At 35.7% G+C, this 27,627-nt stretch overlaps 3 protein-coding genes across 4 annotated transcripts in view; all 3 read left to right on the top strand.

Moving 5' to 3' along the window:
* Positions 1–7,700, top strand: part of LOC142347889 (puromycin-sensitive aminopeptidase-like) — a 52,618-nt gene extending 44,918 nt beyond the window's left edge. For both annotated transcript variants that reach the window (XM_075399045.1, XM_075399044.1), the window contains 2 exons: positions 3,439–3,844; positions 7,042–7,700. In XM_075399045.1, coding sequence (XP_075255160.1) covers positions 3,439–3,844; positions 7,042–7,290 — 655 coding nt within the window. In that variant the 3' untranslated portion in view covers positions 7,291–7,700. The remainder of the gene's footprint in view (positions 1–3,438; positions 3,845–7,041) is intronic.
* Positions 1–22,295, top strand: part of LOC142347890 (conserved oligomeric Golgi complex subunit 5-like) — a 67,206-nt gene extending 44,911 nt beyond the window's left edge. Inside the window, exons 2-6 of the mRNA XM_075399046.1 lie at positions 9,628–10,026; positions 13,870–14,078; positions 19,184–19,368; positions 19,997–20,520; positions 21,136–22,295. Of these exons, the coding sequence (XP_075255161.1) occupies positions 9,633–10,026; positions 13,870–14,078; positions 19,184–19,368; positions 19,997–20,520; positions 21,136–22,175 (2,352 nt within the window). The 5' untranslated portion in view covers positions 9,628–9,632 and the 3' untranslated portion in view covers positions 22,176–22,295. The remainder of the gene's footprint in view (positions 1–9,627; positions 10,027–13,869; positions 14,079–19,183; positions 19,369–19,996; positions 20,521–21,135) is intronic.
* LOC142347999 (neurofibromin-like) overlaps positions 1–27,627 on the top strand; it is a 634,373-nt gene that overhangs the window by 44,911 nt on the left and 561,835 nt on the right. The gene's annotated exons all lie outside the window — the stretch shown is intronic.

The raw sequence follows: 27,627 nt of genomic DNA, 5'->3' as shown, positions 1-27,627 counted from the left end.
ATATATATATATATATATATATATATATATATATAACTATAAAAGTTCGCAAACTTTAATCGTCTCTGCTTTCCCAGGAAAGACTCGAAACATTGCTTTATCACTGCTGTTGATATATATATATATATATATATATAATATATATGTATATATATATATATATATATATATATATATATAAATAAATAAATAACAAACTTAAATTTCCTGGCACGAGAAACAGCCCGAAGCGATATAAAAAAAGATCTTATTTTTGGCTCTAAAATGAAAGCTTTCTTTTTGTTTTCAATATCTCTGAAAGATCAGATTTGCTGTCGTTTATACTTCTTGGCGTTACATGCGTGCTGTTAATTTAATTGCTCTCAAACGAAGTTTGTAGCAATTATATTAGTCATGTTGGTCTTACTTCTCGATGAGGAGTATTGAGATTCTACAGGATTTATACAATCCAAGATGTTTTCAACTTTTTTAATGACTTTTAGCTTTCAAAACGGGATAAACAGGGAAACGCGTTTAGGAGTCCTTCGAGTTCTAAGAGTGGTGGAGCTACTGGGATGGACGTATTTCAGGTTTAAATGGTCATTTTTGAGCCCAAAATTTTGCAATTTTTGCGTTTTTTCGTCATTTTTTTGGCCACTCTTATATTGAGGTTTCTAAAAGTTGATAAAGGTTTTTGCAAGACGTAATTAATTTTTATGACCATTTTGTGAGCCATAGGTTTTGGTACTCCAGACATCGTTCGCAAATCTATATAATTTTCGCAGTTTTTTCAAGTTTTTTAAATTGTCAATTTTTGAGTTTTCTCAGCCCTCAGTGCCACGGAAGCTCGTCTAGGGTTTGATTATTGGTTACTACATAGTCACTAGTTGTATTGGAATGGTTGTCAACATTTTAACATTGAAGTTTAGCAATTTTTGATAAAACTTGCTTTTTTTAAATTTGTTTGACAGTTTGTCAATATTTAAGTTTTTCCAGCCCCAGGGGCCAGGAAACCTCTAGGGTTCAATATGTTACTTCATTGTTTAATTGCTCTTGAACGAAGTTCATAGCAATTATTGTAAATGTGTTGGTCTTTTTTATGCAAGTTTTTCGCTAGACAGTTTTGCGCTTTTCTTCTAGAACATTCTTTGACTTCTGAAGTGACTTTTTCACGCTTTCGTTCTTCATTTTTGAGTGATCTTTAGTGCTCTCACTCCAAAGTAATGCTTGTTAAAATAAAGTCGGTTGCAGCATAGCTAAAATAAGAGCCAAATAGCACAGTTGGCAGAGAATGTGGTTATGAAGCGGGAGGTCACTGGTTCGAATCTCGGTGGGGTCAATTTTTTTTTACCCGCCTGTCTTTCGAGAGCAATTCTTACGACATTGTTCGGTTTATGTTTATATTTTGTTACTGCGTTTCTGACTTATTTTCATGACTATGAGCTTTCAAAACGGGATAAACGTGTAAATCATCGGGCCTCAAGCTTTATTAGTGGCCCTTAGCCGCGTTTAGTAGTCCTTCAGGTGTTTATAGTGTTGAAGTTACTGGGAAAGGCGTAATTCAAAGTTAAAAGGACATTTTTAGGAATTTTTCATCCTAAAATGTTGCAATTTTTGCCGTTTTTCGTCATTTTATTCGATTTTTTTGTTATCAATCTAAAATTGAGGTTTGCGAAAGTTGATAAAGTTCTTTTTGCAAGACATAGTTAACTTTTATGATATAACATGCAGCTTATGAGCTATTTTGATATAACTTTGAAATTTCTTTTGAAACGTTTTTTTGAAATTTTTGAATTTTTGATAGGGGCCGGGAAACTCCTCTAGGGTTTGAAAATAGATTTGTAAAAGTTGGTAGGGTCAATGGAATGGTATTCAACATTGTTTTTATCGCGCATTTTCTGCAAACTTCGTGACAAAATCTAAAAAAAAATTTCAAATGCTCTCAAAATTTTCATGTTCCGACTTCATCAATCTTTGTGATCCACTGAAACTTTTCCACTGGACTTGAACTTGGGTTAATGGATATTTTCTGAAGACAATGAAAGGCTCTGAAGATATTAATTTTACGAATCATCAATATTTTAGTAAAGCTCGAATTTTTCAATTTCTGGAAAGTTTGTCTTTTTCTGAGTTTGTCGATTTTCAAGGGCCAATTAAAATTTCAAAATTCTTGCCGATGTGTAACTAGACAGATTCGAGAGGCAGGCAACATAAATTGTTTTGACCATAAAGTTTTGCAAAATTTAAACTTCTGCAATTTTTGGTGTTTTGATGTTTTTCTATATTGTTCTTTCTTCCATCTTTAATGGCCAATTAACCCCTTTCAAGGCTTGTGCGTGGGTTAGTGGGCATGTTTAAGCGGATGAAATTTTACCTTCAAATTAAAGTTTCAAGACTTATAGCATTGTTTATATTTTTGTTTAGTTTGTTTGATTGTTTTATGTTCTCCAATTTTGGGAGCTTGCCTTTTGGCTGCCAGTATTAATTTATAAGCTGGAAAGATGGAGTACTTTTCATTCAATACCTTGGATTGTTTTTCAGGGCTTGTCGTGCTATGTTTTTTTAGCTGAGGTCATGACTTGAAATTGGACTTTGTTTTCGAACCATGACTTCTGTTTTAGAACGTTGACTTCTGTTTTCGAACATTGGACTTTAAAAGTAGCTTAGTTTGTAATGTATAGTAATTAAGAACTGATGTTAAAATTCAAAATTACGAGGTCATTTCGAGAATTTTTTTATCCCATTTAATTTCCTCCGACCTCTTTGAACTATCCCCTCCCCCAACTACAAAATAATGGTTTTTATTGCACGACTCTTCGCCGTTTGCGGTACTCAACTCTAACGGCTCTTTTTTTTAGCAGGAAGCAAGTTTGTTCATGACTAGAATTTTGTCTTCTTTCCATTCGAGCTTTTACCTTTGTTTGTGATTGTTCACTTCTGTTATTGAACGTTGGACTTTAGCAAAAGCTGTTTGTAATGTGTAGCAATCGGGAATTACTGGTAGTATTCAAGGTGAAGATGTCAATGAATCACTGCGTTTTTTGAATTACTTTACAGTTCATTAGACTAACACTTTTAGTTGTTTCATTATTTTTGATATTAGGAGGGTTAGGTTAAAGATTTTTTGCACGACGCTTCGGGTCGTTTCCGATGTTCTAAGGGCTGTTTGTGATGCAATTTTTTGCTTGACCGATTTTCGTCTAACCGATTTGACTTTTCTTCCTCAAAAACGGGATAAACAGGTGGCGCCCAGCGGGCATTAAGAGCTCCTAGAGCCTTTCAGCTCACTAGTCTGCGAGTTTGCGATCCCCCACCGCCCGACAACTCCACCCACATCAGCTCACCTCTCACTTCACCGCCATCCCCACCCCTGCGCATCGTTCAGGCCGAAAGGGCCCCGTGCAGCCAAAACAGCCCTCCCGCCGAGCTGACATATAAATTTCCAAATGCAATTTTCAGCGATAGCCACACGACTGATAAAATACGAAGTTTGGTGATGGTGCAAATGGGAGCAGCCGGGCACGCAGAAACAGTCCATTATTGTAGAACAGTCTTCGATGATCTGATAAAATCACACAAACCAATTCCTGCAAAAATACGAAGTTCCGTTCTCCGAGTTGTGGCGTATAATATTAGCTCAACGGAGGAGTTGGAACAGTTTATCACTTTGTACAAGGAGTCCAAAAACATTGAAGAGAAACAGGGACTGTTGGTGGCCATGGGCTGTGTTCAAACTGAAGAACTGGCCTTGAAAACTGTTGAATTTGTCATGTCTTCCGATGTTCCTACTGGCGATCAGATTTACCCATTCAGGTCATTTTCCAACACGATGAAATTGGGCGACTTCTTGCTTAAGTATTGCGAGGTAATGTAAATCATTCTCATTTCCTTTTGCATTCATTTGTTGATAAAAGAGGGTTTGGTTGCCAGAAAATGGTAATTTAAGAAGTTGACTTGCGGAGAACTAATGATCGACCTATATATTCGAGTGCGTGTGCGCGCGCGTGTGTGTTTGTGTGTGATGTGATGTGTGCATGTATGTTGTGTGTGTTTGTTTATTGGCGCAGTATGCAAAAAGTTTTCTATATAACCAGTTATCGGAAGATAGGACTTTTCATCTCTTGCTTGGATTTTGTTAATATTCACATGATCTACTTCAAGGGTTATTTTAAAAGTAAGTTTTTTTTAAATAACCTGTCATACATATTTATTATTAGCTGCGATAGCGATAGCTAAGCGGAGCTATTATTGGACTTCTCTTCTTTCACAATCCAAAAGATTTCAATTGTGTTGTGCTGCTGTCTTTTTTACGACTCGAAGAGGCGTTATGTGTTCCTGTTTCTACCAATCTAAAAGGTTCTACTTCTTTTCACCCCGATTTATTTCACCCCCTATAATTTAAACCCGCATATAATCACCCCTCAGTCATTTAAGCCCGCAATTTATTCACCCCGAAATGGCTTTAACACCGAAATCTTTTTTCGGCGTCCAAAAGACAATTAGCAAAGCTAAAGTTCAAAGGACTTAAATAACACAAAACTACTGACCTTCAAGAGTGTGGCATTGAACAGCTTGCGTTTGTTTGAAATCGAAAAATAATGTCGTGACTGCTTTTTAGAGCAATGCTTTTGATCGAAAAAGAACACTCGAAAAGTCTCGCCTCTTTTATGTTGCACTTTGATTTGAATCAAAAAAGTTCAAAAACTGTCCTAGTCTAGAAGACGGAAGAACCGGTACTTTTCAAATAAAAAGGTGTAAACTAATTTTCAGATCCTAATTCCTGAGCAGGCGTAATTTAGCAAATAAAAACGAAATTTTACCGTATTTAACAGAATTCTCAATGGAATCGAGAATGATATTTTTGCTAGCAGCTACGCTGTGCAAGTTTCATATCTAAATTTTGCAAAACTGTGTTCCTAATTAGGGCTCCCATCATAGGCCTAACGCCCGGGATCAAATTCCCTAATGAGTCACGATATGTTTCGACGTAACTCCGTGAGGACGCAAGGAGGGCGCCAACTAAAAAATTTTAAGATGGATATTAAATTTAAATCAACACGAAAACACAATTACAATATTTTAAATACACAACTAAGTTAAACTGGCTATAGCCATGAAAAATGAATATCAGCTTCATCCGTGTAAATTTCCATTAAGTTCTGCACCTTTCCTTTCAAGCTCTCATACTTCTTTGCGTATTTTTGCCCGGATGAATTATTCAGAAAGTTACTTTTGCACCGCAGGGTCTTTTTGCAAGTTAGTCACAAGTTTCCAAATTTCGGGGTGGGATCCGCTGAGCAAGGCTTATATCCCATAATGACAGCCCTCAACAGCATTATTTGTTCTGACAATTCCATCAATGGCTGCGTCTCTTTGATTCCAGATTTGTGGGGGGAATGTAGGAGGACGGTTCAATAGTGGACACTTGATATAATTTGATTAGAAATACAAACAAACCGCGTCTATTTTCTCAATAATGAAGCTATCTAAAAGCTGTTGATCCGCCACATTATTTATTTCCTCGACAATCAATTCATAAGATTTTTCTATTTCTCATTTTTTTCGAAAGCTAGAACAGGGATCATTTTAAGTGCGAGGGCAACTTCAAGATTTTCTGACACCATTTTTTATTCCAAGCTCTCCAATTTTCCTATCAAAATTTTGGGTTAATTGGAAATAGCCAAATAGCAACGAAGCTGAATGGTGTTTTTGGAAGGCCTTAATTGGGGAAATTTCAAAATCTAACAGAAACTTATCGGGGTTACAATCTGGGGCAGAGGTTTCTAAGGCATCAAGTAACGGGCTCCACGGTTTTTTGTTTTGCTTGGAAGGAGGACATACAAACAGCAGGAGCAATACCGAGAATATATATATGAAGGGTGTAAGTTTGATAGAAATTTTTGGGCGATAATTTAAAAGTGCCATCTGCAAGTCAAATTTTGGAACCTTCGAGAACCGATGTCATATATGGATCACCAAAATTAAAATACGCTCGTGGTCATCTTTTCCGCTGTCATAACACAAAAAGTCTTGAAACGTATCGGGTATATCGAAATGTCGATCTGACGTTTCATGAATTGACACTGTTTGCATATTCTTTTTTAAACGCTGCGATTTTTGTATTAAATTTAGTTTTGACGTCAACGCAAACTGGGTCGAGAGAACGTCAGTTACTGGTGAAACTGCATTTAAGTTTTTCCTTAACTCTGGGCGTTAAATTTTCCCTCGGGGCTTTGATCTCTTTATAACTTTTCATGTGGCCGGCTTTCCAATCGAAGCTTTATGATGGTGCTAACCGTTTACACGAATAAGTCGGCCATCTTGTGTTAATGCAGAAACTAAATTTCCATCCCATTTTCAATTGCTTTTAATAGCCCCATTAGCGACTAGATGAGATGACTAATTCGCTAATTGTTATAGTTTTGCTTTAAACTATTGAGTTGTTAGCTCTATGTCCCCTACAAGTATGATCTATGAACTAACAGATTAATATCGCGGTGAAATGATTGAGGTGTGAAAAGTATATTCGTATATCACCCCGATTTTAATCTCTATTAATTAGACTAAATAGAATTGATAGGACTATTTATCCTCAATTATAGGAGGCTTAAAATCGGTGTGAAACAATATTTGGGTTGAATGATATAGGGGTTAAAAAATCGGGGTTCAAATATAGGGGGTTCAAAGAATAGGGGTGAAAAAACAGGTCACCCTCTAAAATGCTAAAATGGGGTATTGGGCAATTGTCTCAAATCATTTTTATGGGAGTGAATTTGATAGTTTGCTTTATTTTCTCCTTATAATAAATTTTCAAAAGAACACTGAATTTAATCCATTATTGCTTTGCAAAAAAACTATGTAGATTGCACATAACAAAATGGCAATGCAAAGGTATTAATAATAACAACATTGTATAACTAGCATTGGCAGCGCAAAAGTATTAACAATCACAGCAGTGCAAAAGTTCAAGCGGTCAAGTAACCTCTTCGTAACCTACTTCTTTTCGTTTCGCGCTCTATCTGTCTCCTGAATTGTTTGGATTGACCTTTTCTTCATTTTCAGGATAACTTTGCCAAACTCCGCGACGCGTGTGGAGGCCTTAACGCAACTACCCTATCGGATGTTCTGAAATCATGCTCCAAACCATTCTTCCGAGTTGAAAGCCTAGAGGTTGCCGAGCGAATTCTGAGGGAGCATAAAGTCGATATGTTCACGAGAGGCCTGGCGCAGAACAAGGAAACTGTGGAAATTAGGGCGAAAGCTATTGAACGAGAGGGTGCATCTCTTAAAAGCTTCTTTGACAAAATATGAATGGACAAAATATGTAGGTTGACTGAATTGTTGTCATCAGAAGTTGAAATCTCCGCATCGTTATTACGAATATAGATGATTGCCTGGAAATAAGATATGAATTTGCTGTTTTATGTTTGGTTATGTGCCAAATAGTGATATCATGCGTATTTTTGAAGTCTGGAGTCTAGTGAAGCAACTTGACAGGGTTGTGAAATTCATCTTAATTGTTCATCATATCTTCACAATTAACTACCAATTTAGTAACTAAGCTACATTAACTCAGCTGTAAAGGTTTTTAAAGATGCTATAAGCGTAATGATACTTAAAATAATTTGTTGATTGTAATTAGGACCATTTATTCTCATATTTCATTTATTACTTATTGTTTACTTTCTGAGAATTTTAAAGAATTTACTTGATCGTGCTTATTTTTGTCGTGCCGCATAATGAGAAAGGCTCTCTTCATGTGCGTTTGTATTAACATATTTTTAAATGGCAGAATCTATTAAAGGTCGCTGATGGAGGAAAAATTACTGAGCGTCCTTATCATTTTTTTAATCAAATTCACAGAGCGTTTTTGCTATCCCTGATCATAATCAATTATTTTCAAAAATGGTAGCGTTGAACTTAAAAAAAGAAGAGAATTGTAATTTTAAGTTTTGTTCAATTGCTCTCAAACAAAGTTTGCAGCCAATGTTTGGTCCTGTTGGTCAATTCTTATGCCCGCTCTTGGCCATTCGTTCTTTCGACTGATTTAACTTTGCGTCCGTAGAAACAGGATAAACGTAAAAACCGCAGGAATAAAGTACCTATGCAGCTCTCTAGAGCCTCACTAGTTTCCTTCTTAGGGTTTATTTCCTATCTAAAGTTAAGTGGGGGGTTTTTCCGAAACCGAATTTGTCATGGTGTAGAAGGCTACCTAGGTAGTATGCGATGTCCTAAAATATAGGGATCTATTACTTTGAAAGCAATTTTTCCAGAAATTCTATTGTTTTCGCTTCGTTTTTATCACAATTGTAAGTTAACAGCTTTGCAGCTATTGTTAATACACATCAACACCAATTATAAATATTGGCGTCCAGCCATTGTGTTCTTTGCTTCACTGTTAGAATGCCTAGATACAGCTTTGCGTTGTCTCAGGTCTCCTGTCTCTTTGCTTCAACAATTTGTCTTAACGGAATTTATATACAGGAGTAGAGAAACACATTTATGTTCATTTTTAGCTCATAAGAAATAGTATTTTTAATTGCTCTGAAACGAATGCTGTAGCAATTATTGTCGCTCTGCTCGTCTTCTTTCATCTGATCGTTTTTTTTGTCTGATAATTTGACTTTTGGCAGCAATTATATTAGTCCTTCTGGTCCTGCGTGAGAGTGCTACGCTGAAGCGCACAGTGCTCGACAAACTCAGAAATTTGACCTTAAATTACCCCTCTGTCAGGTCAATTGCTCTTAAACAACTAGCGAGCGCTCGGCTTTGTCAGCAGATAGCTGCAGCTTAGGGAGGCTAGCTTTAGCTTAATTGAGGCTGGGGAATTGCTCTTGAACAAGGAAGGGGCGAAATGTTAGATAATTGCTCTTAAACGACCCGCGAATGGTTGGCTTTGTGTGTAGATGCCTGCAACTTATGTTGGCGAGCTTTAGTTTAATTGAGGGGGGGGGGGGGGAGGGGGGTGACGCGGTGGTTGCTAAGAACGACCTTTCACGCCATGAATATTTATCTCGTGGAATCGCATACTTAGAAACTGATGACCTGTACGGCTCTAAGAGAACTTAATGCCCTCCGGGCCTTACCTGTTTATCCCGTTTTTGAGGACGAAAAGTCTAAGAGAAAACTACTATCTTCCATAATTTATGAAAAAGAATAATTATTCAAAATTATTTCTTTCATTAAAAGTACAGGGAAAACGACATTTGATTGAGGACAAAAATTAACGAAAATGCATTGCATACAAAACCTAGTAGAGACTTTTGTTTGATTTGAAAACCTAATGATTTTTGCGTGCAAAAGGGATGACATCAGCACATTGACATCAATTGATACAAGTGCACTGGTTTCCTCGTGCAGTTGAGGTTATTTGCCATTGGCAATTTTTGGTACATTCTTGATGAATTCGTCAAAGTGAGGTCTTTGAAAATTATCAGTGATCAGACCTACTCTTGCTGTCGTATTACTGGTTTGCATGCTATGTTTTTAATGCGATAGTTGAATTGAATGCCAAAATAGTGCATTGTTTCTTTAGGCACACGTCCAAGAGCAAGCATACACCCATACACAAACACAGGTCTTTTTCAGCATTCCTTGCAACGTTTTCATCTAAGCAATCCGGGGACTTCGATTTCAAAGTGCTTTCAGGTGTTATGGAAGTGTTTGATGCGGAAGACTTCGATGTTCAAGTAGCTGTTGAGCAACTGGGTGGTTTATCGGTAGCCGATGCAATCAATCGTGACTTAAACAATCGTCTACATTTTGTGGACTCAGAAATCCGCCAACATGTAACGGAACACTATGAAGACTTGATTTCACATTCCACCGGAATCAAGAGAGTAGAGAATGTTCTGAACATGATGCAGAATAAATCGCACTCACTGTCGCTCTCTATCAATAGAGTTAAAAGCAAAGTAGATGACAGCTACAATAAGGCACAGAGCAAAGTGGTGCAATTGGAGAATATGCAGAATGTCTGCGATTCGTTGAGGAAGGTCATCCGAGTTCTCTTTATTGGTCGGAGGCTACAGCAGCAGTTGGACACAGGTATGGAAAGACAGCATAGCGAAAAATATTTGTTCCTGGGTTGCATCATCGTGGTGGTTAGATTTTCGAAATTTTTAGTCTCAAATAGTTTCATCACAATTAACCTCAAACTGTGATAAACAAAGTTGATGCACGAATATAATAACAATAATAATATTAATAAATTGTTTATGGTTGGTACAGAATCATTATCATTAATTTTACAATGATTGCAAAAACAGAACACTATTGGCTAAATCAATAGCAATCGCACCAACCAAGAGCACACTATTAGGTCTCACTGACCTGTTTTCCAGTGCCTCTAGCGGAAAATAATTCACTGTCAATACCTATTCACAAAGGATATTTTTAATAAATTGAAAACAAAAAAGGAAAAAACAATTACCATAATCAGTAGTTTTGTTTTTTTATTAACTAAAAATTGCTTCCGTTAGTTGTTCATTTTTCAGTATGAAATTGTCTGAAAGTTTACGTATTTCGTTTTCTTTAAGGTTTTTTACTTTGTCTACAAACATTGGTTCGATTATTAAAACTAGGTTTAATAACCTTCTTAACCTTGTATGCAAACAATATTTCACGCATGAGCGTTTACTAGTTGAGATCCTTTTGGACCGACTGCTTGAAAGGTTTTCTAGATCCTGACCACTCAACAAATTTGACAAAGATGCAATTTTGCATTCACCCCGAAGGATATTAATCAGAGTTTTGAAAAGTTCATATATGTGAAGTTCCCTAACAGTGTAGAGTTTATATTCTTCTCTCAATGAGCCCAGCGATTCGAAACTCCGTTCGTAGAAAATAATTTTAATTAACCGTTTTGTAAGTTTTTCCAGATTTTTTAGCACATTTTTAGAAGTTGAGCCATAGATGAGAAATCCATATTGCAATATTGGCTTGATGTAAGTTCTAAAAACTTGGATCATTTGGCGAGATGTTAAGATTTTTCTGATCCTGTAGACTTCTTTAGGTCAAGAAAAGTGCAGCAAGAAACATTAGTTCTGTTTGTCCATAATTGACGAATCGTTTCCACCAACGTAACAATGGCATCAACTGTGCTCCGCTTGCTCCGAAAACCGAACTGTTTTTCAATCAGAATGTGATAGCGATCGAGGAAATGCACCAACTTATAGATCAGTTTCTCAAAAATCTTCCCGATTGTCGGTAGCAAGGAAATTGGCCTGTAGTTTGTTGGCTCATGTTTGTCACCCTCCTAGTGTAAAGGTACCAGTTTGGCTATCTTTAAAGCATCAGGGAAATAGCTTTTGATAATGCATTTTAGAAACAATTGTTCCAAACAGGTTGCAAGAGGATCAGACATTTTTTTTAGAAGTATGTAGTTTAGGCCATAGCAGTCTAAGCAGTACTTAGGTCGATTTTTTTGCAGTACCTCTTCTATTTTCTTCTTGATAGTTTTGCTGAAAAAGAAATTTGCTGTTTTTCGGAGGTAATTTAGTTTTATTGTTGGGTTCAATTTCAGACGAAATTTTTTTTCCAATACTCGCGAACTTTTCAACATGGTTTTTTTTGTAAAAAAATCTTGTTCTGGTTTTTGTGATTTCCCCATTAATTCGTTGTAGATGTTGAAAAATCCTCTCGTGTTTTGCGTACTTTCCACGTGTAATTTTTCTTGACAGAAAGTCCATCTTTTTTTTCTTACCAAGTTCTTCACAAGATTACTTTGTTTTTTGTATGCAAATTTGTTTTCTTCGGAATTTACTTCATTCATTTTTCTTCTTAAATATTTATTTTAGTAGTCTCGTTTTTTATTTCATTGTCTATCCAGTTTTTTCTCTCGCTAGGTTTCACTTCTTTCATGGGACAAAATTTGTCTAGCGTTATCATGAGACTACTGTGAAGCTCAGAGATCTCTTGGGCCTCTTTGAGCACATTTTCATTCTCTAATGCTTTCCATTTTCTCGAAAAAGTATTTGATTCTTTGCAGCTAACTTTGAAATTTGTGTTTAAAGTTGCTAGTACAGTGTGATGATCTGAAATATCCGATTGGTCCAATGTTATTTTCAATGGAATGTGTGAAAAAAAGACGTCCAAGCATGATTTTGAGGAAGCAGTTTCCCTTGTTGGTGTTAGTTTTGGAATATCTAGGTTGTTTCCGTTTCTCAAACGCTTTTGTTTAATTCCCTTCTGAATCATATTAACGTTAAAATCACCACAAATAACCTGATGAGTTTCTGGTTGAACAACAAGTTCATCGAGATATTGATCTAGTATCTCGAAAGTCTCAAAAGTTGTAGCGTTAGGTGGAATGTATAAGCATGAAATTAATAGTTTAGATTTTTTCAGTTGCACCGAAACACTAATGATCTGCAGATTGTTTGTTGCTAGTTTCTTTTCCACTCGGTAACAAACGGTTTCTTTTGCATAAAGACCTACGCCTCCTCCATTTTTTTCTTGAAGCTACAAAGAGGGGATGGTAATCGTCGAAATTAAAAATTTCACACGAATTCTGTTCCGAAAGCCAAGTTTCTGTAATGCAAACCAAGTCAGGTTTCAATTCCACGGTATTCAAGTAAACAGGTTCAGGTTTCCCGCAGAAGTCACAGGATGGAGCTGAAAACGCTAATATGCCAATGTTTTTTAAAAAGTAACTACTAGTTGTTTTAACCTAGGTGTTAAGTCTTAGCTAGCTGAAAGAGTTATTATCCGCTAGAAACAAGATACTAAAGTTTACTGTAGCAACAAAAAGAACTAAGTTACTTCAAACAGAAAAGATTCAGTTACAGTCAGTTATTTACTAGTACTTCCATAGTGAGTTGAGAGCAGTAAAAGTTTAGTTTGCTTGTTTGTTTGACCGTTTAGCAACAGGCATCTCGCAATCATTTGCCGAGAAGGTGTTTTCGAGTGGCCGTTTTCGTTTAACCGGGATCAGTTTGTCCAAATCCTCGATTTCATTTACTCTAACAAACTTTGTTTTGTCCGATTTATCATCACTTAACATAACAGAGACAGTACAATTCTGAGTAGACGTAAAATTTCGCTTGCTCGCCTCTTGCCTGATTAGTGCTTCGCACTCAGGCAATGGTTCGTTTATGTAGATATTCAGTCCGTTGATATGGTTTTTCACGTTTCGTATTTTTCGTTTTTTGTCCAGATCAAGTTTTAATCCGCAAAGTAGAGAAACTTGCAAATCACTGTAGGCATTGTGTTACCTTTCAACGTCCCTGGTACGATATGGCATGCTTTTATATCACAATAGGCCAGCTTGATTTGCAACATTTTTTCAAAAAAACTAGCGTCTCGTAACATCTTTAGCTGTTCTGGCGTCAAAAGGGGGTTTATTTTAAGTAGACTATCTTTCCTCGTATAACGTTCTTGAGCCCTGAGGCTGTCGTTTATATTTCCTTGTATATCTTTTAGCGCATCAATTTGTTTCTTGTTCTACTAGGGTTTTGCGGAGGCTCCAAACTTTTGTTAGATCATTTACCTTATCTTTTTCAATTGTACTCACGATACTCTGCCCCTTGCTACTGCTGGTTGCATCCATGCTCTCCATCGATGATAATCAAAGAAAAAAGTCAAAACAATTAAATAATTCGCTCAATAAAAGGTAGATCAAGTCCAATAATAGGTTAAAGATACGATGCAGAGAAAAGAAATCTGCCTGTGTAAGCGCTGTCTAGAAAGAATGCAAAAACATCGAGGTCAACCGACTGTACTCAAAGCGTATTGCTGATGTTGATCTACAATGTTATATATCAATTTTAATATCAGTGCAGTGACTTAATCGAAAGAAAACGGAAAATTAGGAAAGGAGACGATTTTAGAGCGATGCACGTTGATAATGTGCGTTTGTAATTGCATTGGATTGCTGTGAATTTTGGTCAGGTGATCGTGACTTGGCGAAAGCAGCACAGAGTGTATGGCAACTGGATCAGCTTTTCTCCTCTTCTGATGATCTCAGTCGAATAGAGGTCTGTATGCCCATGGAAAGGCTTCTCAAGGAGGCAGCTCAAAAGATCAAAGTGCGACTAGTTGAATTACTGCACAAAAGTCTCAACGAGGAGAATCACAATACACTCGGCAGCGTCTTACAGGTATGCAAATTGTTTGGAACTTGTCTCATTGATCTGATTCCGTGCTGTATGGTTTTGAACGGCCTTTTGATAGCTGTTCCCTGTAGTTCTTGATTTCCGATAGTTATTAGTCCTCAGAATTTGAAGCAAGTGAATGGACTGGGGTCTGCTACAACAAATCAAATCAAAAGGGCGCCTCAAATCAAATGTACTCAAGTCGCTCTATTTGGATCAATTCAGTATATATTAGACCCTCTATATACAAGGTTTATCAGTTCTCTAAACGAAACAGTGCATAGCTTTGATGGTACTCTAATCATTTTGTCATTATCTAAGGAGAGAAAATAATATTAAAAAATGTCAGCAAAATCTATGGATTTTAATTTTGAGGAAAGTAGTTAACTATGTCGAGTTGACAACATTTTTGGATAATAAATTTTCCATTTGATTGAGCGTTCATACGATTTTTGCTTTCAAGTTTTTTTGTCTTAAGTCAACAGAGGAGTTGAGTTGCATAAGTACGTGTCGGCCTAACCTTTCAATGAAGGTCGAATTCATGTACAGTTTTCTATAAATGTCAAATTTACCAACATTTATTAAGACTTCGAATTTCAGTTCAAAATGCACGTAACGTACTACTTTTATTTTGCAGTTCAATATAAATAATGTCTTTTAAGAACTATTAGTTTTTTGGCAATAAGTTCAAATTTTTATGATTGCGAACAGGCAGTTTAAGAATTCATGTACTTAATAAAATGTTTCATTTTATCGACATCTATCATGTAAGTTTCTCACCTTTTGCTTCTACTTTGATGAAATAAAAAAATACAAAGTTTGCAATGTCTGTGTTTTGAAAGCGTTGTTGAATTTCTTGCTTTGAAAATTTCTTGTTTTGGTAGAGCAGTTCAGTTCAACTGGTTTCCTCGGAAGTCAGCGCATAATTAGATATGTGAGTCACCTTTGCTTATTTGGATTAGGTGATCAAAAACAATTAGAAGTAATTTTGATCGCTATGGATTCTGCGCGGCTTTGCCTCATTTCAACACTTCCCGGTGCATGAATCAACTTGTACATGTAAAAGTAGCTCTCTAACTTTTCTTTGGGGTTAAATTACATATTACGCGTTGCCAAACTGCCCCAATAGTCCAAGTCACTAATCGTACCGGGCAGGTCCGTAATCGTACCAGTCGTAATCGGACAAGTCCGTTATCGTATCGGGCAGGTCCGTAATTGTACCTGCTCGGTTTAATTCATATTGTTTGGCTTTGATAGTATGATATCAAGTCCAACAGGCGACTGAGGCATGAACCCGGAATTTGTAAATTTTCTGACTCAGGTGATTATTAATTGCTCTCGATTGAAGCCATTTTCTTTGTGCCCTGTCTGTTTCGTGGAGAGTTGGCCCAGGAAATCTGATTTTCGCACGAGTCGTCGGGACATTCTGGTACTCTAAAGGCTATGTTTTTTGTTCCGACCCCTCTTGAGGGGGGAGGAACTATATACTCAACTGTTTTTTTTTGTTCAGTCAATTTTGACCGATCGATATATTCACCGTAGAGAGTTGTGAGTGGTAGCATTGAAAAGTGCGTCCAGCGTAGAGTATGGAATTAAAAAGATTTTTTTGAATTTCTTTTTCTAGAGCGAGTTATCGTTTAAATTTTTGAGAAAATTAGACCGATTTAAGTCATTTTTATTCACATTTTCGGAAATTTTTACCTAAAATTTTGTCAATTCTGCTAAAATATGTGAAAATTGTTAACAATAGTACTGTTGATTTTTTTTTCTGAAGACAAAAAAGTTTTGTTAAGTATTTTGATTTAGTTTTTTTGGCTAAATATTTCAAAATACAGCCATTTTCATCATAAAGTGCCCGAAATAAGATTTTTTAGTCCAATTTGATTAAATTTGCCGGAAGTACACGCCAAAAAACATTACACAGTCTTTGTAAACTGTAAAAGGAGGTAGTCTTTCTTTCAATTCCATTGACAGTAGTCTGGAATTAAAATGTTGCCGTTTTTTTTACTAATTTAACTATGATTATCAAAAATGCAGCATTTATTTTTAATCTTTTAACTAACAAATTATCAAGATCTTTAACATTCGAAACAACTGAGTGTTCTTAGTGGACGAACAGCGATAGATTGGCTGGTTTTGGACCAATCTTCGACTGTTACAATCCAAAAAGTTCTGATTTGATCAGTTTTTGTTTTTCAAAAAAAATTCGATCTTTTTTATGTTAATTAAGATTAGAACAATTCACATCAAAGCTCACTGTTGATCGGTCCATTTGACTTCCTAAGCAGTTCCAAATTAAGGTATTTAGTATCTTACTCAAGAGATTATTGTCATTTAGACTTTTAAAAATGTTTGATTTTAAATAAACAGTGGCTTATTGAACTCTGCCACTATTTTTCTTTTAATTTGGTCAACTTGTAGCTTAATGTCAGCAATTAAAATGCTTCTGCCTCCTCTTTTTGCTGAATTAAAAATTAATCTTTTTTCTGGTTCTACGCGTCAAGGTATGGTTTTCTAGCTTGGATACTTCCAGATCTCACATTTTTTTTATTATTTTTTAGGCATTGCTCCATTTTTCACGTTTTTTTCGTTTTATCAAACTCACATTATTAAGAGTTCACATATTACATTATTGGCGTTCAAAATAAGGCACAATTGAAACTATGAAAGTCTTTAAAGGCATAGATTATTGTTTTAACGGCTTCGACTCCCCTTTATCGAAGAATTTAATCGAATTGTTTACATTTGTCTTTAACTGTTGTTTTTTACTTTTTGTCCTTTTAGTCGTATGAAATATCCTGAATAATGACAGGTTTCATTGGTTTCCCTCGGAGGAATAAATGAGACAATGTTCTTATTTGAGTAGATAGCTGATGGCTTTCATGACTTTGAAAACATTTGTTTTCAAAAATAAAAATACTTTTTAACTTCGCTTTTTGTTCTTTGTCTCTTACCTTATTTCTCTCGTTAATTACTGGTCACATGTGACATAATTTTTGTCGAGGCAAAGGTGCAAGCGTACGAAATGTAATAATTTAACAGAATTCGATATAAATTTACTGTCTTCGACACGGGTTTTTCGCAAAAAAATGTAAACTAATTTCTGATTTTGTCTATATTTGACGTTCTTTTTGTAGACGTAAGACATATTCTGAAAATTTACAGGTCTCGCTTCCTTTTTAATTATTTAATTCTGCAGGTAATGGCTTTCATGACCTTGAAAATAATTGTTTTTGAAAAATACAAGTTTTACTTAATTTTGCCGTTTTTCTCCTTTGTCTTATTGATACCTGTTCTCATTAAAGAAAGGTCGCATACCGCATTATTGGCGTTCGAGGAAGGCTCAATTGAACATATTTACGGTGCAAAATATGACTTTACGACTTCGACAGCGTTTTCTCGCAAGTTTTAATTGAATTTTTGTTGTCTATTTGCTTTTCTTTTTGTAACCGCATAAAAAATTGAATAGTAACAGGTCTGAATCGCCTCCCATAGAGGTGTTTGTGATCATAAACATATTGCATGTTTTCAATTGCAATCTAATATTTTTCATTACTTTGAAAATATCTTGAAATTATACTTTGAATTAATTACCTTTTTTTTAAAAAAAAGGCCAATTTTTTGCTGTTTTTTCGTTACTTTTTGTCTTATTGTTACCGGGCTTTATTACGAAGTGGTCCTATATATTTTTTAGTGAATTACAAGTTGTTTTATTTAGTTTCTGTTTTATCTGACGCTGTTTTGACCTTGTTAATAAGTTTTTTTTAAGAAAGTGGACATAAAGTTTTGGATGTAATTAATGTTTGTTGTTATTGTTTTCTGGTTTTGTTGTTCATCTTGACTTGCTTTTCAAATAATGGACGATCTCATCAATCTAAAGCCGAATTTTTCACTCCACTGAGTTATTTGCGTTGGAGTAGATCTTTTTGTTCATACACATTGCTTTTTGAAAAAATACTGTTCCTCATTTGGTAGACATTTATGCCAAAAATGTGGATGAGCGGGGTGGGAACTTTGTGTGCGAAAACAGCAGATTACCGAAAATCGTAGTTTTTAATAGAAATTTTTCGCTTGAACATAATGACGTCTTTGCATATTTTCGCGCCCCTGCCTTTTCAATAGCTCTCAAACCAAATTTGTAGCAATTGTATTAGTCCTTTGGTCTTTTTTATGCAATTTTTGCTTCACTGATTTTTCGTCTGACCCTTTTAACTTTTCCACCTATAAACGGGATAAACAGGTAAAGCCCGAAGGTTATTAAGTGGCTGATCAGCTCTCTTAGACTTCTTTCACACTCGTCAGTTTTTAGTGATCTAAGTTGCCGTCGTTCTGAAATAAAGTTTGTTGGTAAAACCAATTGTGAGCGGAATGAAATCAAAGGCATTGTAGCTGAGTGGTTAAGCTGTCAGATTGGTAACTTGGAGGTAAGTGGTTCGAACCCCAGTGGGGGGATTTTTGCACTCATAAAACTTTTCTAAGCTACATACCATCTTATTTAAATTGCCCCGCCTGTCATTCGAGGGTAAGTCATCCGACTTTAGTCGATTTATGATATGATTTGTAACGGACTGCAGCAGGCTAGGATAGAATCGAGTACCCACCAGTCGTTTGAGAGCAGTGCGTCTCTCATTGGTCGGATGTGTTGTTGAAGAGTCTTTCTAATATCTTTAAATATAATCTAAAGTGTGTTTCTCGTTATTTTGGCGTATAGCGTGTTTTCTGATACCGTATAAGAAAGTGGGTTTTCATTAGACCTGTTTTCGTAGTATCGAGTTATTATTTAATTGCTGCGTTGGCTATCCATTGAAACTATTAATAACGAGAGCCGAAAAATAGTCATGTAGCGTACTGAAAACCGCGTGTAAATTGTGTACCCGTTAATGCGTTTAAATCAGCAGCAAAACTCGATCAGTACTTTAACTTTTTCGTTGTAACTGTCTGGTAATACTGTTTATTACGTAAACTTTCCTAGTTGGTAGTATTATTAAACAGTTGTTTGTCCCCAGCAGTTTCTCCTTGATTTTAACCCGTTTTGGTACTAAATATTAATTGGTGTTATGACGAACTTTTGCTAATTAACATTTTTGTTGGTAATCTGTTGATGCTTTTAGGCTTACTATCACCTAAATCAACTGACTTCCTGTCTTGGTACTGTGGTAGAGGAGCTGAAGAAGAACCTGAGCACTGAGGTCTCTAAACTGCTCAGTATCAACCAGTTGAACAAGAGTGAGTCCAATAAAGGATTCGGACCTGGCAAAGCCAACATGCCAATTACGGGAAATTCCGCAATCATTAGGTTGGTCTCACATTGTAGCAATCTATAATTTAATTACAACCGGGCATATAAAGGATTTTTGAAAAATTTTACTTAATTGCACTTGTCATTAAAATGGACCTGTAAATGGATAATTTTTTGTTAACATGAATCAATATTTATCTCCGATAGAAGCAATTTATTCTGTTGAAATTCATCAGTTGATAACTGCGGCTTAGGGAGGCTAGCGTTAGCTTAATAGAGGGGTGGAGGTGCGTCAGTTAGCTAGTTTAAATGCGGTGGAGTGTATGTGTGTGTGGGGGGGGGGGGAGCAGGGGGTTAAATTTGTTAGTCTTGACATAAATTGATAGACAAACCGAATTTTGAATGAAACTGAGTGTTTAAATACTGTTTGATTCAGAATTCCCTGTTTGTCTATCAATTTATGTCAAGACTTACAAATTTTACCCCCTGCTCCCCCCACCACTCACTCCGCTCCCTGCCACGTCCCCACCCCACCGCACTTAAACCAGCAAACTGACGCACCTCCACCCCCTCTATTAAGCTAAAGCTAGCCTCCCTAAGCCGCAGTTATCTACTGATGAATCCAACCACTCGCCAGTCGTTTGAGAGCAATTCGCACGACGTTAGACGGTTATGCTTTATTTAGGTCAAACTTCTGGACAAATACGGAAAAAATTGTGAGCTTGTGCGTGGCGAGTATTCAAAAATACCACTTTGTCATGACTTTGCTTTCCAAAAAGAAAGACTCAGCCACCAACTACTGCTCATTTCTGGAACTTGTCGCTGCGGAAAACGAAGACTTGGTTTCGCTGGAGTCATATTTCCGATTCGTGCAGAACCTATTGAAAACGGAATTCTCAAAATGTGCGTCGAATAGCAGCACGCTGAAACAGATCATAGAAAGCGAGTATCCGAAATTCTTGAAGTCGTTCCTAAATTTGAGAGACAAAACAGCTTCGTATTGCGAGCTGAACTCTGATTCGATGGGTATAAGTGACTATTCGCGGGGCAGTGCAAATACGATTCAAAATGGTTGGAAGAAATGCTTGGACGACTTCTTGAGCGCCTATTTGTCGCGATCTTTGTCCAGACTGTTCGATCCAGTCAATTTGGCATTCTCGAAAAAAGATGTAAAATTACCAAATAGCGATGAAACAAACGCAATATTAGGTCAGTATACTTAGTGTTCCTTGTCCAGGTGTTCTACTGTATCTGATATACCTAAGAAAAAAATGGGAACTGTTTCATTTCCACTGGTGGGATATGACAATTTGTCATTTTCATCTTCACACCTGTATAATGGTATGTTCTAATAAAAATTATTGTTTGCCACCTCTTATTAGGCCATGCATTCCATTATTACGACAAAACACGCATTAGTTCCTTTACACATGCTCATAAAAAAATTGTTCACGGGGAAAGGTAAAGATTTTCAAAAGAATTCAAAAACATTTACTAGACGAAAGTTTATCAGTTAAAAGTGATTCGTCGGATACTGTTCGGTTTTTCACTTTAAAACTATAGTTATAATAAACCAGATTGTTGAAGTAATTTTTAGTTCATTTCAAATTGAGATGTAAAATAATATGAAAGTAAAATGTCGTGAGTGATCTTAGCTCCGGTGCTAGATGATATTTTCAAATAATTCGGTTTTAATCAATGTTACAAATTTTGGGACTTGAATGGTGCAAAAATAAATTAGATTTTTCTATAGAATTTTCTAGACTGATCTTTTTGTTTCAAACGGATTGAGGTTCCATGAGGCTCATTGCAATATCGTTTCAGGTGGCATTACATCAGAACTGAATGTCGTGCAATTTGACACGGACCTTACAGCTGCTGTGTGCAAAAATGTTGCCAAGATGCTTAACTTGTTCGCAATAAAAGCGGAGGAAATAGTTCCCGCAAGCTCACCCGATTGTTGGCAACTCTTAACATCAATGAACGATACGCAGCAATTCATGGTCAGCGTTGCGAATTCAGTTTACGCGTTCAGAGCCAACGCAATCGAAGTTCTGGAAAAAGTTTCATTATCTCCAAATTGTAAAATAATTCTCAATCCCTCCATCGAGAAATTAGAATCGACTGTTCTTAATATCTTACACACTTGGCTTTCACATGCGCAAAATTACGTTAAAGATATTATCAAAACGCTGCACAAGGAAAAATTTGTGCTGGAGTCTACGGCAATTGCGACTGATAAGACATCGCTGTACATACGAGAGTTAAGTGCCTTCACTCAGCGTGTATATCAAAGTTATCTTAGCAAATTTACCTGTTACAACTGTGTCGAAAATGCTTGTGACGAAATATTTAAAAATTGTTCCGAATTTTTGATGCTTCACGTTGCAATGATATGCGAAGTGAATGAGCCGGGATTCAGTGTAATTTCTAAGGATATCGAGCAGTTTGAAATATCAATGAAGCAACTTTACCCGTCATCAAACTATTCGTTTAAAAGCTTGCGCCTTTTTTCTACTATTGTTAACTATGAACCAGAGGCCTTGGTTGAGTTATTGAAGACTTCAGATTTGATTAAACCGAGCATTGTACTAATGGTTTTGTTTTCACGCGCGTATCCGGAAATCACACCGCCTCACGTAGCAGCAGATATGGATAATCTAGACATGAGCAAATGGTTTGACGATCACCCAATGGAAAAAGATAGAATTGCTTTCTTTAACTCTGGTCTCGAAGCCTATGTGCAAAAAGTGAGAAATGAGGGTGTGAAAGAGTATTCAAAATTCTACCGTCATCTGAGAAGTATGTTGCAACTGTCCTTTGATAAACTATCCCCCGCGGCAAGTCAAACTACAAGTTTGTGAACATATATGAACTCAAATGACTGATAACTTACTGTAAATATTGGAATGAAACACTTGCATATCTTAATTAGGGATCTGTTCCATTATATTCTGTAAATTTAATTTAAGGGTGAAACTTTGGTTTTATTAACCGGAAAGGAATAGTTATGAGGCTAGTATTTATCTTTAGGTTTCACTGTTTGTAATTTGGCTCACGATTCCTGAATTTGGGTATATTGGTTTGCCTGCTGTTCTAGGTATATACTAATCGAAAAACGTTTGATAATACGTTTCTTAATGCCAACCATGATGATTGATTCAACCAATGTATTATGGTTAATCCAATTTTGCCTAATGATAATGTGAAATGTAAAACCGTTGGCGCTATGCTTGTTCTCAAATGCCTCAAGTTAACTAAACGAATCTGTACTCGAAATTAACTATCAGGTAAGAGTTACTTATATTGGGAGGGAACCGCATTTTCATAAGAAATAGATTTTGTTTGAGTAATAGCAACGCTCTACTCTTTTTTACAATTCGAAGAATTTGAATTGTATTGGGGTGCTGTTTTTCTGACAGCTTGTGTTTATACGATTAGTCTTTTTTTGCAAGCGTCTTTGAAAAAGGAAGTGAAATGCGTGACTACTAAGCGTTTAGGTCAAATTGCTCAAGAAACCTGAAGCGCAGATCTGAGAAAGTGGGTCTTCTTCGTGTCTATTATTGAGAAAGATTGAGAGTAGGCGTGAAAAATATTTCGCTGAGCGAGCGAATTTTTTTGATCGTGAAAATTTTTGCACAGTAGAGTTAGCACAATATTTTCATTCAAATGCTTTTCTGCCATTTAGATAGTAAAAAAAACTATCTTCTCAGCCGGCTATTATAGCGCTCCTATTTTTTTACAATTCAAAGAATTTGAATTGTATTGGTGCGCTGTGTTTTTTTTAATGTGTTCACACATTTTTCAATGACTTTGATCCTTCAAAACGGGATAAACAAGTAAAGCCCAGCGGTCATTAAGTTTCATTAGAGGCCCAAAGTGGGCTTTAGTAGTCTTCAAGTGCTTATAGTGGTGCAGCTGCTGGGATGGCATTAATGGCATTAAGGCTAAAAGGTCGTTTTTAGGAGTTTTTGGGCTCAAAATTGTGCAATTTTTCATGTTTTTTGTGATTTGAGTTTTTTGATTGATTAGTCTTATGTTGATTTTTTTAAATGTTGTTGAAGGCATTGCGAGACAACATTGCTTGTTATGACCATTTTATGAGCTATATGTTTTGGTACTACAAACAAACACGCAAAATGATACTAATTTTTGCTATTTTTTAATAGCCGCCCTCATCTTCTCAGCCGGCTATTATAGCGCTCCTATTTTTTTTTACTTCGTCGAATAAAAAAATGTTTCGCTTTACCTCATTTTGCCGCCTTTTCAACATTTTGCGTGAAATCTTTTTGACTTCTCTTGTCTAGTTTCTCTCTTCTCTCAATCTGCTAAAAGTGAATTTGAACATCAGTTGCTCAGCAAAGCAATTCAAAATAAACAGAGTCAGTGTATAAATTGAAGTCAGAAATAGAAACGGGATAAACCCATAAAGCCCAATTTTAGATGCCCGCTATTTGAACGTCGTTCCTATAAGTCTTATTTACCATCTTTTATGCTTATTATTATTGATAGTAGCCCCTGTAGCCACTCTCTAAGAAACAGAAGTATGTTCAACAACGAAATGCCATCAAAATAAATCGGACTTAAAAAAATGTTCTTGTACAAAAATCTTTTTTTTCGATATCTTCTGTTATTTCAATCCCAATCATGCTTATTGGAATCAACGGCGGCTATTTTCCGGCAATCTGCCGGGTATGTTTTCAGTTTTTTTGAAAATTTTTGTCGTGTTTTGAGTTTTTTTAGCCCTAGGTGTCAAATAAACCTCCTCTAGGGTTTGATAAAGGGTTTGGTGATAGATTGCTGCTTAGTTTCTTGTGGTAATGGAATGGTTTTCAACTTTTTGTCATCAAGATTTTATGCATTTTTTGACAGAACATAAAATTTTTTCAAATTTTTTGACATTTATTGTCATTATTCAAGTTGTTTGAGTCCCAGGGGCCAGAAAACCTTATCAGGGGTTGAATAATAAGTTACTGGAAAATTTTCAGTTGCCATGGAAGAGGCTTCAACTTTGAACATCACAAATTTCAGCAATTTTTTTGTCAAAATTAGCATTTTTTTCAGGTTTTTGAAAATTTTCGTCAGTTTTTCAGTTTTTCCAGCTTCAGGGACCAGGCAATCTCCTTAGAGGTTTGTTAATAGGGCACTGCATGGTTTCTAGTAACAATGGAATGGTTTTTAACATTTTAATGTCTAGAATTTTATCATTTTTTTGATAAAATCTGCAATTTTTTTAAGGTTTCCATAGGTTTTTGTCAGTTTTCGATATTTGTCAATTCTCAAGTGCGAGAAAACATATTACATGTTCTGATAATAGGTTACTGCGTGAATTTTGATTTCATTAGATTTGTTTTAAACAAATTAACCTTTCGACTCTTAGAAGTTTTTCAAAATTGGCAATTTTTTTTCAAAACATTTGTTTTATTCATTTTCTTTTTGCGTCAGTAGCCAGTTAACCTCGTCCAGGGTTAGGTTGTTTGTTTTTAATTATTTGCTAGGGGGCAATTGAATGGCTTTCAACAATTTAATGGAACGAAATTCTATTTTTTGAAGTTTGAAATTTTTTCTAAAAGTTATTGCCTATCAATCTATGAGCCAATGAGCTTTTTAAATTTTGGAATTGGGTTATTGGATAGCCTCTAGAGACACAGAAATGATTCTGAAGATATTAATATCACAATTTTTAGCAACATTTCGTTAAAGGTTGCCATTGATCTCAGTTTTTAAAATTTTTTGGTCATTCTCCAGTTCATCGATCTTCAAGGGCCAATGAATTTTTTCAGGTCTTGCAGATATAATACTGGACCGATTTCAGAAACAAAAATTGGTTTGGAACATACTTTTGACATAGGTATATTTAAGGGGGTCAAATTTTGCCGTAGGGGTAAAAGCTTAAGAGTTTTAGCAATGAGTATATTTTTGTTTAGTTTGTTTGAGTGTTTGTTTCTCAATTTTTGAGATGATTTTGGTTTTATTTTGGCTGGAATTGTTCAATTGATTTGCTTGTCAGGTAGAGTACTTCCAAGTTTTTCATTCAATTCTTTGAATTGTACTTAAGGACCTGTCCTGCTGATTTTTTAATTCGTCGTCTCTCCATTGATTATTCTTACGACCTGACTTCTTGGAATTGACTGTTTCAATTACTTCAGTGACTTTTACTGCTTTGCAGTTAAAATTTTTGTGCGTGACGCCATTTCTGCTTTATGTCAAGTGCGTGACTTACCTGACTTTTGAAAATGACTTTTGAACTCACTTATGGAACTTGAAATTTTATGAACATTTACTAGTTAAAGATCAATAGTGCGCATCTAATTAGTGCCAAACTTATATGACCTGATTCTTGAGTATTATTCTTTGTAGATATTTGTATCACAATCTTCAGTAAAATTTCGTTATAATTTGCAATTAATTTTTTTTTCTTTAATTTTTTGGTCATTTTCGAGTTAATCGATCTTCAAGGGCCAATGAATATTATTCAGGTCTTGCAGATATAAAACTGGACCGTTTTCAGAAACAAAAATTGTTTCGAACTTATTTTTTGAAATAGTTATTTCTGAAGGGAAAAAAATTGCCTTAGGTTCAAAAGCTTCAAGAGTTTGATCAATGATTATATTTTTGTTAAGTTTTGATTCTTCTAGTTTCTCAATTTTTTGAGATGATTTTATTTGTGTTCTGGCTGGCAGTGTTCAATTGATCTGCTGTTTAGGTAGAGTACATCTGGGTTTTTCATTCAATTCTGTGGATTGTATTTCAGGACTTGTCCAGCTATGTTTTTTTTCACCTCGTCGAACAAAGAAAAAATTCGCTTTACCTGATTTTGCCGCAACATTCTTTTGGGTTTTTCTAGGCTAGTTTCTCTCATTCTGCTAAAAGTGATTTTCAACATCAGTTGCTCAGCAAAGCAATTCAAAATGAACAGAGTCAGTATAAAAAATTGAAGTCAGAAACAAACGGGATAAACCCATAAAGCCCAATGTTAGGTGCCCGCTATTTGAACTTCGTTCCTATAAGTCTTAGTTACCATCTCTAATGCTTATTGGTATTGATAGTAGCCCCTGTAGCCTCTTTCTGAGAAACAGAAGTATTTTCAACGAGGAAATGCCATCAAAGTAAATCGGACATTAAAATTGTTTGTGTACAAATTATTTTTTTCAATATCTTCTATTCTTTCAATCCCAATCATGCTCATTGGAATCAACGGCGGCTATTTTCCGGCAAACTGCCGGGTATGTTTTACTTTTTTAGGGAATTTTTTAACAGTCATTTTTTTTCAATGTAAAGACGCTATTGTAGGGGTTTGAAATATGTAGAAACTAAAGTTTTCATTAATTTACTATATGGATAGCGAGCGTTTTATCTTCGAAGCAGGGCCGATAGTTTTTTATTCTCACTCCAAAGAGAAGTTTTCTGACTAAAAGAATCAATTTATCGGACTGATCGTTATAATAGCTTTTTCTGGTTGTCCTTTAATAATTTTTCAGCTTAATATTTTACATTATAATTCTTATCAGAACATATCAAGATCGTGTATGTAACAAGACTGCGCCGGCACGCGCCAGATAAGAGAATAATAGGTTGACAATAAATATGATAGCACTTAATAAGGCAGTTGTTTAAAGTATTTTTATACGGCAAGGTTTAACAGGCATGAAATGGGACAAAACAAATAGATACTTTTCCTGGTTAATAAGTGGTTTAATTGGAATTCGGCAGATATACTTGAAGTGTTTATAATATCAGGTTTAAACAAGTATTTAAAGTTTTCAAGTTCAAGATCCAAATATAGTTATGATGAAAAAAAGGGAATGATAGCAATTTTATAGATAACGGACTATATAGGACGTTACACTACCCTCCTTTAGATAAAATTTATGTATATAATTTTAAATATGGTTTTTATTTTTTTTTCTTTTTCTTAGGTTTTTCTGGGCGAGACCCTTAAGTTCATGTGGCTGGGTTAAAGTTCTCTTGTTACTGGTTCGCGACGTAAATTGTTTGTCGAGTGTCGCTAGCGTCATATTGTCGAGGTTGTGATTGTAATGAGTTTCTCGACTGTGAACGATTGCGGTTTTAAGATCCATGTTTAGATCGCGTAATGGATTCTGTTTGTGTTTGCTTCTTTTCCTGTTCTCGTCGGTATTCCTCGAGATCAAAGGTTTTGACTGTAGTCCATGAAATTTTTCGGTCGATTTCATCAAGGCTTCTTACTACTTCAATATCAGTAGATGATTCATTTATAAAAGTTATTTTTCGTTTAAGCTTATGGTCCATTGATTGAACCATTGGGAATTGGTCCTTCGTCACTGATTTGTTTCA

The sequence above is a fragment of the Convolutriloba macropyga genome, chromosome 10 (assembly GCF_964194025.1).
Source record: "Convolutriloba macropyga chromosome 10, txConMacr16.3, whole genome shotgun sequence".
NCBI classification, from domain to species: domain Eukaryota; kingdom Metazoa; phylum Xenacoelomorpha; order Acoela; family Convolutidae; genus Convolutriloba; species Convolutriloba macropyga.
Note: the sequence above shows the minus strand (reverse complement) of the source record. Positions and strands in the feature narration are given on the sequence as shown.